General features: G+C 63.5%; 5 protein-coding genes across 5 annotated transcripts; 1 reads left to right on the forward strand and 4 right to left on the reverse strand.

Annotated features, from left to right (window-relative positions):
- Positions 1-655: 655 nt before the first annotated feature.
- On the reverse strand, positions 656-1,718 carry EMIHUDRAFT_250615 (hypothetical protein; the record flags this gene model as incomplete). The annotated part of the gene is made up of 2 exons (XM_005756669.1): positions 656-678; positions 866-1,718. The coding sequence occupies 2 exons, from the start codon at positions 1,716-1,718 to the stop codon at positions 656-658; spliced, it is 876 nt and encodes a 291-aa protein (XP_005756726.1).
- Positions 1,719-3,381: 1,663 nt separating this feature from the next.
- Positions 3,382-4,859, forward strand: EMIHUDRAFT_250616 (hypothetical protein; the record flags this gene model as incomplete). Its single annotated transcript, XM_005756670.1, has 3 exons — positions 3,382-3,699; positions 3,934-4,416; positions 4,503-4,859. The coding sequence occupies 3 exons, from the start codon at positions 3,382-3,384 to the stop codon at positions 4,857-4,859; spliced, it is 1,158 nt and encodes a 385-aa protein (XP_005756727.1).
- Positions 4,860-5,175: 316 nt separating this feature from the next.
- Positions 5,176-5,643, reverse strand: EMIHUDRAFT_250617 (hypothetical protein; the record flags this gene model as incomplete). The annotated part of the gene is made up of 1 exon (XM_005756671.1): positions 5,176-5,643. One exon carries the CDS (start codon positions 5,641-5,643, stop codon positions 5,176-5,178), a length of 468 nt encoding a protein of 155 aa, XP_005756728.1.
- Positions 5,644-6,673: 1,030 nt separating this feature from the next.
- EMIHUDRAFT_250619 (hypothetical protein) lies at positions 6,674-7,567 on the reverse strand (the record flags this gene model as incomplete). The annotated part of the gene is made up of 1 exon (XM_005756672.1): positions 6,674-7,567. The coding sequence occupies one exon, from the start codon at positions 7,565-7,567 to the stop codon at positions 6,674-6,676; it is 894 nt and encodes a 297-aa protein (XP_005756729.1).
- A 242-nt stretch (positions 7,568-7,809) lies between these two features.
- Positions 7,810-9,061, reverse strand: EMIHUDRAFT_250620 (hypothetical protein; the record flags this gene model as incomplete). Its single annotated transcript, XM_005756673.1, has 3 exons — positions 7,810-7,894; positions 8,338-8,362; positions 8,440-9,061. 3 exons carry the CDS (start codon positions 9,059-9,061, stop codon positions 7,810-7,812), a joined length of 732 nt encoding a protein of 243 aa, XP_005756730.1.
- Positions 9,062-12,062: the final 3,001 nt, after the last annotated feature.

Below are 12,062 nucleotides of genomic sequence, written 5' to 3' on the forward strand. Positions count from 1 at the left end.
ACCATATGCAGAGCGCATCTGACTCTCTCTCTGTTGTGCGAGGCGTGAACAGGGCTAAGGGTACTCGCCATTCGCTCTCACCTGGCAATCCTGTCTGCACGTCTCGCGCGCGCGTGAACAGGGCTAAGGGTAGACAGTCGTTTACACTGAGGGAGCAATGGCTATTATTATTCGGGTTGCTTTGATCATTCAGGGCGGCGTCCTACCATGGCGTCTCAAGTCAATTATTACTATTGCTGGTGTCCGCCGTGCGAGGCGCCGTTCCACTTCAGCGCCGCCGGTCTGGCGCGGTTTCCTATTTGCAATTATTGCACGCCGCGCCGCCGTTGGGCGAACTCGTCGGCAGCAACTTATTGGCGCGGTTTTCGCGATGTCTCTCTTAGCTCTGGGATGCACGTCTCGCGCGCGCGTGAACAGGGCCAAACTTTAAACCACCATAAAGATCTATCTCGTATCTGGAGGGGCTCCAGCCGCCCCAAATGACGTGTGAGTGTTAGAGTTGTTTGGTATTGCTAAAAATCTCTCAGGGTCTGGCTCCCTGCAGACTGCACGTGAGTGTGCACCGGCCACCGCTCCCGCTCCCGCCCGACGCCCGTCGGCGTCGCCTGCGTTTGCGTTCCCGCCAGGGATTTATTTAATGATAATGTTATTACAGTTATGGAAAGAAAGCGTTGAGGCCTCGCGCGCGCGGATTGGAGGATTTGAAGCATGAAGGCTAGAGGGTCCTAAAGGTTCAGACAGAGGAAAGAACACTTTTGGGGGACGCGATAAAAATCTACCACGCACATATGCTGTGTTAAGCTTGGCATGATCTTGTTACGGCACAAGTATGAATGTTGCACGCCGAGGCACTGTGCCGATCAACTCCAATTCAACAGTGTCAAATTACACGAGCTGTCGGCAAGCGGTTGCCAGTTGCGCCCTAGTGCTTTCGCCTTTGGATTGAAGGTGCTCAGCATCCACTTGTACACTGCCATCGTTTGGGGGGGCATCTCGATGTCTTCATCCGGGTGGTGCAGATCGCGCTTGTCAACCTGGCTTGCCATCAGATGCCACTCCACGAACAAATTCTGCACGCGCTGACACAGCACGCCCGAGAGGAGGAGGTTGCGCATGAGCCGTCCCTCATACCCCTCAACGTCAATTTTGAGCGCGACCGGCCCAGGCGGCGCGTGACGGATCACGCTGAGTGCGTTCACCGTCCGCACGCGCACTCTGTGTTCGCCCACCGCTGGCCCGCGCCCCAACCCCTCGCGAGTCTTGGTGCGCTTGTGGAGCATGAGGGACGACCCCTCAGCGTTCCCGGTCGTGTTGTCGAGGCCGAATATCGCGGTGCCGTCAAGCTCGGCGAAGGCAGTGCCGTTGAAAACCTCAATGTGCACGCCCAGCTTGCGCCGCAACACAGCAGCAGTGTGCAGGAGCTGCCCTGCAAGCTGCGGGTTGGGTTCATACGCGAGAGCACAGTACGACAGCCGCACAGTCAGAGGCAGCCACCATGGCCACTGCCAGGCGCACGGTTTGCGGCGCAGCGCATGCGGCGCGGTAGCGCACGACTCGGCTGTGTACCACATATGCAAAGAGTCGCCACTGTTGGCACCAGCGTCAATGAACGTGCCGCTGCAACGCGTCGCCATGTGTCTCGTCGAGCCGGCAGTGCTTCGCTGGCTGGCCTCGTCGAGGCCGACGGCGGCTACAAGCAAGCAGTGGAGCGCTGGCATCGCTGTAGGACGGCCACGTGGCCACGTTTAGGCTGATCGGAAAGAAGGGCTAAGCGACTCCTGCGAGGGCGGCGAGGCACTTAGCTCCGTGCCGCCCTCGCCTCATGCAGGCAAGCTCATTCACAACCTGCTCTGCGATTGCCGTGTGCACGCGCAGGCAGGCAAGCTCATTCACGTAAACGCACAACCCCGGGCCCGAGCACAATCAGACTGGAGCTCCACAATCTGATCTGTAACTGATGACAAAAATGCCGCCGCGTGCCGAGCGAGAAGAGACCATTAATTACCAGCGAGAAGAGACAGAACGAACGACGAGAGAGAGAGAGAGAGATTTTTAGCAATACCAAACAACTCTAACACTCGTTTGTTGCGACGAGAGTGGGACGACCGCGGGGTGGCATGAAGGTTGCAGCGAGAGTCGGCGAGGGACTGCGAGGAGAGATAGGAAGAGGCGGACGCCCAAGGGTGGGCGACGGCTAGCGCACCACACCCCTCCCCTTAAAATCCCTGTGTGGTGGCGGCGTGCCGTCCTCCCATCCCTCCGAGTGGGTGCTCTTCGAGGTCCTCCTCTCGCCGGACCTCGCCCCGCACATCCTCGCCCAGCTGCCGACCAAGGAGCACGCCGTCAAGGGGACGTGCCGCGCGTGGCGCCGCGGCTGGAAGGAGACGCTGAGGAAGCGCGAGAGGCCGCGCCTGGTCGTGATCGGCGGCGAAGACAACGATGGCGAGTTTGTCAACTCGCTGGAGCGGTACGACCCGTCCACAAACGAGTGGGAGGAGGAGGCTGTGGCGCCGATGCCGACGGCGCGCACGGTAGCCGGTAGCCCGCATGGCGGTGCTCGATGGCAAGCTCTACGCGGCGGGCGGCCAGAACGAGGCTGATGGCGAGGATGAGGCCGACGGCGCAACTTCCAACTCGGTCGAGCGGTGCGACCTGACTACGAAAGCATGGGAGGTTGTGGCGCCGATGGTAACGCCACACGAGAATCACGCCCTGGCTGTGCTCGACGACGACGACGACGACGACCTCCTGAGCTCGGTGGAGCGATACGATCCCGCGACGGACGCGTGGGAGGCGGTGGCGCCGATGGCGACAGCACGTCGTTTTCCCGCTGTGGCCGTGCTCGACGGCAAGCTATACGCTGTGGGTGGGGTGGGCCTCGCTGTGGGGTTAATTGCCCTCCTGCCAGCAGCTCACTTCAGTCGAGCGGTACGACCCGGCGTTGGATGCGTGGGAGGCGGTGGCGCCGATGGCGGAGCCGCGGGTAGCTTTCGGCGTGGCGGTACTCGACGGCAAGCTGTACGCTGTGGGCGGGCGTGGCGACGGCCTCCTCAGCTCGGTGGAGCGGTACGACCCGGCTGCGGATGCGTGGGAGGCGGTGGCGCCGATCGCTGTGGCTCGGGAGGATCTCAGCGTGGCGGTGCTCAGCGGCAAGCTTTACGCTGTGGGCGGGCATTGCAGCGCCGGTGACTCCCTCAGCACGGTGGAGAGGTACGACCCCGCGACGAACGCGTGGGAGGCGGTGGCGCCGATGGCGGCGGCGCGGGTCTCTGCCGTAGCTGTCTTGATGTGACTGTTACACTTCACGCAAAGAAGGGGCGCGTGGCAACTCGGAGTGGAGAAATCAGCGCCCGGGCTAAAAATTCTTTTTATGCCAGCGTGATGGCCGCACATCACCTCGCCGATCTCAACGGCAAGACCCTGCTCGCCACGTGTAAGCTTGCTCAGGAGCGCCGTGAGCTGCAAGCTGCGGGAAGGCTGAGAGGCAGCAGCTATCGGCCTCCGTACGAGGTCAGCAGCCCTGCGAGCGTCACAAACGCAGAACTGCTCCAGCTCAAACCGCTCTACCTCGAGCTCATCAACGAGCCTGCGCTGCACGACGAGTGCCTCAACATCATCGAGACGCTGGAACCAGATGGCGCCGCCGCCGCTCTCTACGTCCTTGAGTATCCCGGTCTCACCGCACAGTCGCGCTTCGACGTGAGCGGGTTGTCGGGAAGCACGAACGTCGAAGGCTTCCCGCTGCAAGACGTGGTGAAGAGCATATCGGCAGACCAGCGGCTGCTGCGCTGGTGCCGATGCGCCATCGCCGCCCCGGGCCTCCACTGTGAGCCCGTCCTCCAGAGCGCGCTCCAGCTCTTGGTGACGGCGAGCAGCAGCAGCAATTTGCGAAAGGGAGGGAACAGGCGGCGTTTTTGCGCCTTCGTCCTGCAGGATCCGGAGGCCGGCGCCGAGGAGGCAGCGCTGATCTCCCTCTTCGAGCACCTTGCCAAGGTCTTGAAAAAGCCTACTCTGGCTGCGGCCGCCGTGGTGCACTGCCATTCGCTCGTCATGAGGGGAGTGAAGCTCGTCGTGGACAGCACAGAGCCTGAGCGGGCCTTTCTGCGCCTCTTTGCCAATCGCGCTTCGAGCCGCGAATGGCGGTCGGCTCTCGCGCGGTGCCGGCCGGACATGGGTGAGCTCGCGGACGACATGCTGAGTCACCTCGACCGCCGCTGTGCCGCGCAGGAGAGGAGAGACATCCTCCTGGCGCCGGGAGTCGGTGCCAACGTCACGGCTCGCTCTGTGCAGCCGCACGAGGAGGTCTGCGCCGGGCCGGAGTGCACGAACGCCGGCGTACAGAAATGTGGACGCTGCAAGCTGGTCTCGTATTGCGGTCCCGTTTGCCAGAAGGCGCACTGGAAGGCACACAAGAAGGTGTGCGCCAAAGCGGCCGGAGATTCCAGCCGCGCAGAGCTCCAGGCTGCGCTGCAGGGCGAGATGGCGAGCATGCGGCTGGACAGCTCCAACTTGCGCGTTTCGCAGGAGCGACGCTGCGAGGAAAAACGGGCTTCGACTACATAATTACGGCCGACGCGCGCCAAGATCTGGGCCTGTCATTTGAGAACGCGTTTATGGGAATCGCCTTCAGGACTGCCAAGCTCGTCGCCGGCGACCGCAGCCGCGACCGCAGGCAGAGGCATGGGGCGCTGTGTCGGATGTTGGACACGATCGCGACCAACGCAGTACGTTTCGGCGTCTCGAGGGCGCAGGTGCACACCCAACTCGAAGCCGAGTACGAGCCGTTCAACCCGGATGGCCCGGCGAGGTTTGATATGAGCAAGGGCGACCTTGAGACGGTCATGGACAGGCTGCCGTGAGAGTACTCGGCATCGGAGCGTCTGTTCCGTTTACATCTTCGCTCTGCACCCTTCCTCAACGTATAGTAGAGCGGTCCGTTCTGACACTATTGCAATAGCGCTGGTAGGACCGTAGGACTAGGAGTCACTCAGTCACTGCCCGCAGCTGCGCGGCCCGGAAGGTTCTCGTTTAATACATGATACATCTTCGAAGACGGGAAGCTTGGAGATCTCAATCTCGAGAATGTCGTGCTCGTACAGCTTGGTGAGTCGCCTGCCGATCGGTCTGCTCCTAAGCGCTCTCGGGGTGCAGCGCGGCGTCTCACGAAACACGATGCTAGCAGCCGCGCTCGCTCAGCGCCCGCGAGAAACGGGCGGTGCCCGCGAAAAGCTCGAGCGTCTTAAGCGGCACGGGCGAGCCGAGCGCATGCTTCAGCTCGCGCGCGTCCGCCACATTCTTCTGCAGCTCGTTGAGCAGCTTGCCGAGCGCGCTCACGTCCTCCGCCTTGACGGTGCCGCATGCCTCGAGCGAGGAAACACGTGCGAGCCAGTCGGTGCCACAGAGCGTGTGCGCGTCCTCCTTGACCATGCCGTAGAGCTCACGTAGGTGACGGATCATATCCTCAAAGGTGTTGAGCGGGTCGGTGCCCGCGTCAGATTCGAGCTTCTCGAGGCGCGCCTGCCACTCGCGCACAAACTTCTTGCGTCCCGCGTCTGAGCCCTTGAGCTCCTCCATAAAGATAGATTTCTCAACCTCGGCGAGCTTGGCGAGCTGGTTCTGGATCATCTGGGAGACGGAGAGCATGCTGAATGCAGCTGAAATCGCACGCGTGGCGGCAAAACTGCACGGGAATCGCACAGCCAGGGACGCGTCCGCCCTGGCGTATCTAAATAGTCACATGGAATGGCACAGCGCCGTCGATGGCACATGGCCTGCCTTGCGTATATGGGCTGCGGGCTTATCGAGCACTCACAAGGGCCGCATGAGTGAGCTCTGGAGTGGGCCTGATGATTCAGCCAATCGTTTCTGCAGCGCCCCCGCCTCGAAGTTGATTCATCCATTCTCGGTTTGTTCAGGAGAAGCACGCAGAGTCCACAGAATTCCCAATGGGAGATAATTCTGTCCGGAAAAAGAAATCCGCGCGGTGCGGCGGGCACGGCTCGTAGAGCTCGTTGGCGAGCCTCACTAGTACAGTAGCGACCATTTTGTCTTTACGTGGTTGTGAGCACTCTGTGTGGGAACCCTGCGTCATCGTTGTTGAGTGGTAACATTCTTTTCCAGTGCGCGCGAGTTCCCTTTGCCTAGGCGGTGGCGAAAAAAGCCGGTGTCGCTGGTGTCGCGCCGGGGCTGCCGGAGGCGCCGTTGCAGGATCAGGAGAGGTAAGGTAAGGTAAGGTAGATTTCTCCACACACACAAAGTGGTGGGGCAAGGGGGGGCGACCCTCGCATCTCCACGCCCGGACACGGGCAGGAGCCCCACGGCATTCAAAGTGCAAGCACTGGCCCGGTGCACGTGGGTGAGCAGCCTGCCCCTCCCTCCCGACAAACCAACTCCCGCACACACACAATCGCACTCTGGCCATCGAATGACTCCGAATGACTCACTGTGTGTGCTAAGACAGAATCTCCGCAGACATCCAAAACGGGCCGTGCCGCGTTTGTGGTGTCTTCTCAAGCACTAGCATCCGGACGCCGCACTCGAGCGGGCGGGTCACATCTATGTGGGCCCAGTGTGCGCACTAGGCGCATATGCTAGTGCTATCCTGCCCTATGGGAGGCAGAGGGATGGGGGGAGGGGGGGGCAGAGGTAAGGTGGGGTGAGACTGGGGAGGGCCTCAAAGGTCCTCCATGGGGGTGGGGTCCGGCCCGAACAGGTCGAAGCCGGTCCCGCCATCGCCGCCGGCGCCGTCGCCCTCGTCCGCCTCGGAGGCGGAAGTCGTCGAGCGGGGCGTCTCGCCCGTCGCGAACCTGCCGCCGAACACGGCGTCGGCCGGCGCCGAGGCGCCGGCAGCCGTGATCAGGTCGGCGACCTTTCGGTCCCTGCAGGCCGCATCAATTTTGCCGCCCCGGGACGGCTCGTATAGCTCGTTAGCGAGCCAGTCCCGGGCGACCTTGGTCGCCACGGAGCCCAGAGGGACCGTGGCGTACACCAGGTCGCCGAACCCGCTGCCCCCCTCGGGAGGCAGCGAGTAGGCGACCTGAATCTTGGACCCGGTGGGGATGCGCGCCGCCTGCGCCGCAGCCTCCAGGCCGTCCATGACGAACTCGACGTTCTCGCGCAGCTGCGCGTGCGGGTAGTCCGCACGCTCAGCCTCGCTCGCAGCCGCCGCCGCAGCCTTCTCCGCCTTGTTCGCCTTCTGCCGGGCCTTTTTGGCCCTGCGAGCCGCGGCCCGAGCATCCTTCTGCTCCTCCGTCAGCTCCTCCTTCCGCGGCGCGGTGCGCTCGACGAACGAGCGCTCCGCCGCCTGCACCGGCTCGCGGTCGCCCGCGGCCTTCTCGTGCTTCAGGTCGAAGGTCGCCGTCCCGTAGCCAGGGACCTCATACCTGAGCTGCGACACACCTGCAAGCCTTGCGGCAATGAGGCAGTCTTGCATGTGCGCGCGATCGCTGCTATTCCAGGGCCGTCCGCGGCGCATCCCCGGCGGCCCGACGGTGGCCGGCGCTTGCGCGCCAGCCCCGTCCGCCGCCGGATCCGCGGCCGCGGTCCCTGTCATAGCTACGCGCGCCATGGGGCGACGTGCCCGCCAGTGTACGAGATAAAGCCGCCTAGATCTCCGGTGCTGCGATCACCGCCCAGGTCTCCAAGCGCGGCGCTCCGTGCACGACTGGCCTCGTGCTCTCCCCGATGGCGCTCACACGCGCGGCGCGCGGCCAAGGGGCGGTACAATGAGGCCAACGTGGTACGTGCACGCCCCCTACCGCCCTCTAGCGCCCCCCCTACGGGACAGCTCCCGCCAGAACTGCATGAAGATTAGAAGTCCAACTCCAAGTCTCGCATCGCGGAGTTGCAGAGAGAGGTGTCCAGGAGATCTTGCGCCGCAAGGCGCTTCTTCTTGCTGCGGGTGCATGCCCCAGGCGCGGAGCTCGGTCGTCGGTGTCTTATCAGTTACAGGAGAGATGTGTTGTGTCGCCGGGGGAGGTAAGGTAAGGTAAGGTAAACTTCTCCACACACACGAGGTGGTGGGGCAAGGGGGGGCAACCCTCGCGTCTCCACGTCTGACGACAGGAGCCCCACGGCATTCAAAGTGCAAGGCCCAGTGCGCGTGGGTGAGCGGTGTGTGTGTGTGTGTGTGTGTGTGTGTGTGTGTGTGGCGAACCACGAACGGCGCCGAACGCCGCGCGTGTCGGCTAGAATTTTACGAGGTGTTTAGACACTGCAGCCGTGCTGGTAGTTATTAGCGCTCTTAATACTAGCTCAAGCCAAAATATGGTGCGCGCGTGTTACATACTGGCTGTGGCTCGCGCTCTGACTGTCGCTAATCGGCGTGTCCTCTCCAACCTTGTTCCGGCGGTCTGGCGCTCGCCTGTACGACGCCGCTCATCACGGCGCACAGCGAGGCGGAGAGGGTGTCCACTTCGTCCCGCGAGGCGAGCAGCTCACCGAGCGGCTGGTCACTCTCCGCTCCGCTAGTCTTGACGCCCCGACTCCGCGCGTCGCCGGTAGCCTCGCGCCGCCTCTGCCGCTCGCGCCGCTCCTCCGCCCGCTGCGCCTCGGCTGCCGCTCGCCGCGCCTGCGCCAAAGTTCGGACGGTCAATGGTGCGGGGAGAGAGGCAGCTCTCTTGGGTGCGGCGGCACTGCTGGCGGCCGCCTGCTGGTCCGCCTTGAGCGCTGCGATGGCGTCCCGGTGGCTGACAGACGCGTCTCCACGTGGCCGCTGCCCGGGTCTGGCGCCGTGACCGCGGCCGCCGGCTGTCACCGCCTCACTCGCGCGGACGCGGAAGCTCTCGGGCTTGAAGCCGCCTCTCCGCGCTGCAGCCTCTGCGTAGTAGGCTGCCGGCCTGGTGCCTTCGACATTGCAGGCGGCGTCGGTCGACGCGAGATGAAGCCCGGCAGCCGATGTGTCAGTCATCCGCGGCGGAGGGCCGGCTTCGTCGATTTCTGTGACTTGACGAGTGGCAGCACGTGCGTTGGCACACTTGACAGCACCGCACGAGAAGCAGGACTGGCGCTGGCCGAGGTTGATCGCGTGGCAGCCCGCGCAGACCCAGTCGCGGAGGCGCATAATCCACAGAGGTGGAAACAGCGGGAGGAGGCCAGGTGCAGGTCGGGGTGGGGAGGGAAGCTATCGAGGAAAGGGAACGCTTGCAGGAGACGCTGCCCCTCCACCAGAGGGCTGCCCCTCTTGTGGTTATACCAAAAGGAGGGCTACACGACGCCCTCTACGCTGGGGTGCCGGCGCCCTACTGGGCGCCCCCCGCTCCCTTCCCCTCAGAGCCCCCCATCCCACTAGCATTCCCCCGCGGTCCCTCGCGGTCGCGCGACGCCGCACCAATGGCGCGCTGTGCCTCGTCCGCGAGCGCCACCCAGAGCTGCACCGACAGTCGCTGCAGCGCAAACGGCATCCATTCGCGCGCCGACCACGACGTCTGGTCGTACTGCCACCACGTGAGCTTCCGGCCCGCCACCTCAGCCACCCGCATCAGCAGCTCCTCCACCCCCGCGCTCATTGCGCCGAACTCCTCGAAGAGCAACGCCTCCACATGGCACTTCCCCTCTGCGTCCGTGTACTGGCCCTTGACAGCCTCAACCTGCGCCGACTGTTGGCTCCCGAGCTGAGGCCCCGACGATTTGCGGGACGGCCGAGTTTGATTGAGGTCGTTCGCGGCTTCAGTCGGCGCTCCGGCACAAGAGACTTATAAGGGTAGATAACCTGGTTTGTGGAGCTCCCGCAACTTACCCTTAGAGGCCACCATAAGGGACCCCATTGCCCGTTTGCCACCAGACTTTTTTTGAGTTGGAGGTAATAACTAAATGGATTGCACTCTCCCAAAGAACTGATGCATTCATAGTGCCTTCACATAGTTACAATACCTCAAAGTTGAAAACCTCCAAAATAGGCCGTCAGGACTCTGTCAGGACTCCGTCAGGACTCTGTCAGGACTCCGTCAGGACTCTGTCAGGACTCTGTCAGGACTCTGTCAGGACTCCGTCAGGACTCTGTCAGGACTCCGTCAGGACTCCGCCAGGACAACCACTGTCCCCGCTGTGAATAGAGCCCTTAGCTAGAGAGTAGGGAGGGGTGTACAGTCGAGTTACTCCCGAGGGCAGGGACGGCCCTCCACTGAGGGAAAGGGCGCACGGGGACGGTATCGACCCAGCCACGCAGCGCTTTCCTCGCGTACAGCCAACGAGTTTGCTGGTCCACAGGCAGGCCAGGCCGTGAGCGTGGGCCGGTCAGGCCTGATCCTGCGGTGAGCACTGGAGGGCTATGCGGCTCGCTCCGTCAGCCGACTTGCGCTGTCGAGCGGTCGAGCGCTTCGGGTTGGACCCGCGGGAGGGTCCCTGCGCGGCTGACATGGCCAGCCAAGCCGTGTGCGCTGCCGTGGGTGCTGCCGTGGGTGCTGCTGTGGGCGCTGCCGTGGGCGCTGCCGTGGGCGCTGCCTCGGTCAGCAGTCAGTCAGCCGGTGGCAAATCGGGGGCGCGCGGGCCATGGACGTCGTGGCCGAGCTTTGCTGCCTATGCACGTTGCCGGCTGTAACGTTGCCTGCACCATGGCCGCGCCTCTCTTGCTTGTGCGCTTTTCATGGTCGAGCCGAGTGGCGCGAGACCCACGGTGATTTCTTTTGTCTGTATGGACTCTAAGTTCTGTAAGGACTCTCAAGTTTCTGTCAGGACTCTCAAGTTTGCTTGTCAGGACTCTCAAGTTTGCGTCAGGACTGCCCCATCAGGACGATTCCGCAGAGGGCGCGCACGGTCGAAAGGGGGGCTGGGCGTCTATCATTCACTGCTGGGGGGGAGGGGAAGGAGGGTTGCAGTGAAGGAAGGTGGAAGTCTCTTCGGAGGCACTTGTGAGCACTGTGAAGACCGTGCGCCGTCAGGACCCCGCCAGGACTCTGTCAGGACTCTGTCAGGACTCTGTCAGGACTATGTCAGGACTCTGTCAGGACTCTGTCAGGACTGTCAGGACAGTTGCGGGAGCTCCACAAACCAGGTTAGATATGGGAAGACGTGATTGGACCTGCTGCACCAACGGCTACAGCCCCAGCCAGCCCCGTCAACCACCCCTCGCCCGCCACCGAAAATGAAGCCGCACCTGTCGCTAACCCTCGCCGTGCCCCCCGAGTGCGAACGATATGGTCCGAGTACGTGCCGAGCGAGCAGGCGATGGAGATCGGAGACGATCGGGGAGCACGATGCGTAATTGCCCTCGATGTTGACCCTCCCCCACCACCTCCCTCTCCCCGGACGACGCCGCTCTCGCATCTGCTATGCTCTCTCTCTCTCGATACACAACACGCTCGCCGACTTGACAATAAGGGTTGACTCCCTCGCACTAGAGGCGACGAACCTGCCCCCGCCCCTCGGGGCGGGGACCCCCGCCCCCCCGGGGGGCCCTTTGGGGCCCCTCCAGGGGGCGACCCCTCCGGGGAGGCCGGCTTTCCCCGTGCCGGTTCTCCCCAACCAACCCCGCCGGCAGCGCGAGCTGCCGGCCACATTGAGCGGTTCGTCCGCGTCGCGCACTCGTCCCAACCGGGGGCCGCAGACTCGTTCTGCGCGCCAACGGCTGGTGACGCTGTGTTGCCCTTGAGCTAGTCCTTCCCCGGTCGCCTAGCCTCTGCGCTGTCTGGCGGACGCCTGTATGCCATGCGCGGGGACCCCGCTTGGGGGGATACGTGGCTGGCAGGCTGACCCGTGTGGGGGGTAACCCGCCCCCGGGGAAGCTTCAGGGGTTCGAGTCCCCAAACATTAAGCAGGGGAGGTTTCCCGAGGGGGCCCGGGGGGGGGTAATTTGTTTTCCCCCGGCGCTGCTTGCAGCCCCATGGGGAGGGGGTTAAGGGGTTTTTTTTTTTGGGGCCCCCCCCCCCCCCCCGCAAGGCGCGCGATACACACATGATTAGGGACTAGGCCCTCGAGGGCATGAATAAGAGAGCAGCAGCCTTTTCTTTTTCTCCTCCCCCCCGACCCTCTTCACACCCGCAGGCCGAGGAATACCAGTGGACTGCGTGCCGCTCAGCTTGTTGCGCGACTTCAGGAGCCACGGGAAGCGCTCCCGGTAGCCGGGT

Source organism: Emiliania huxleyi, assembly GCF_000372725.1.
Source record: "Emiliania huxleyi CCMP1516 unplaced genomic scaffold EMIHUscaffold_956, whole genome shotgun sequence".
NCBI lineage: Eukaryota > Haptophyta > Isochrysidales > Noelaerhabdaceae > Emiliania > Emiliania huxleyi.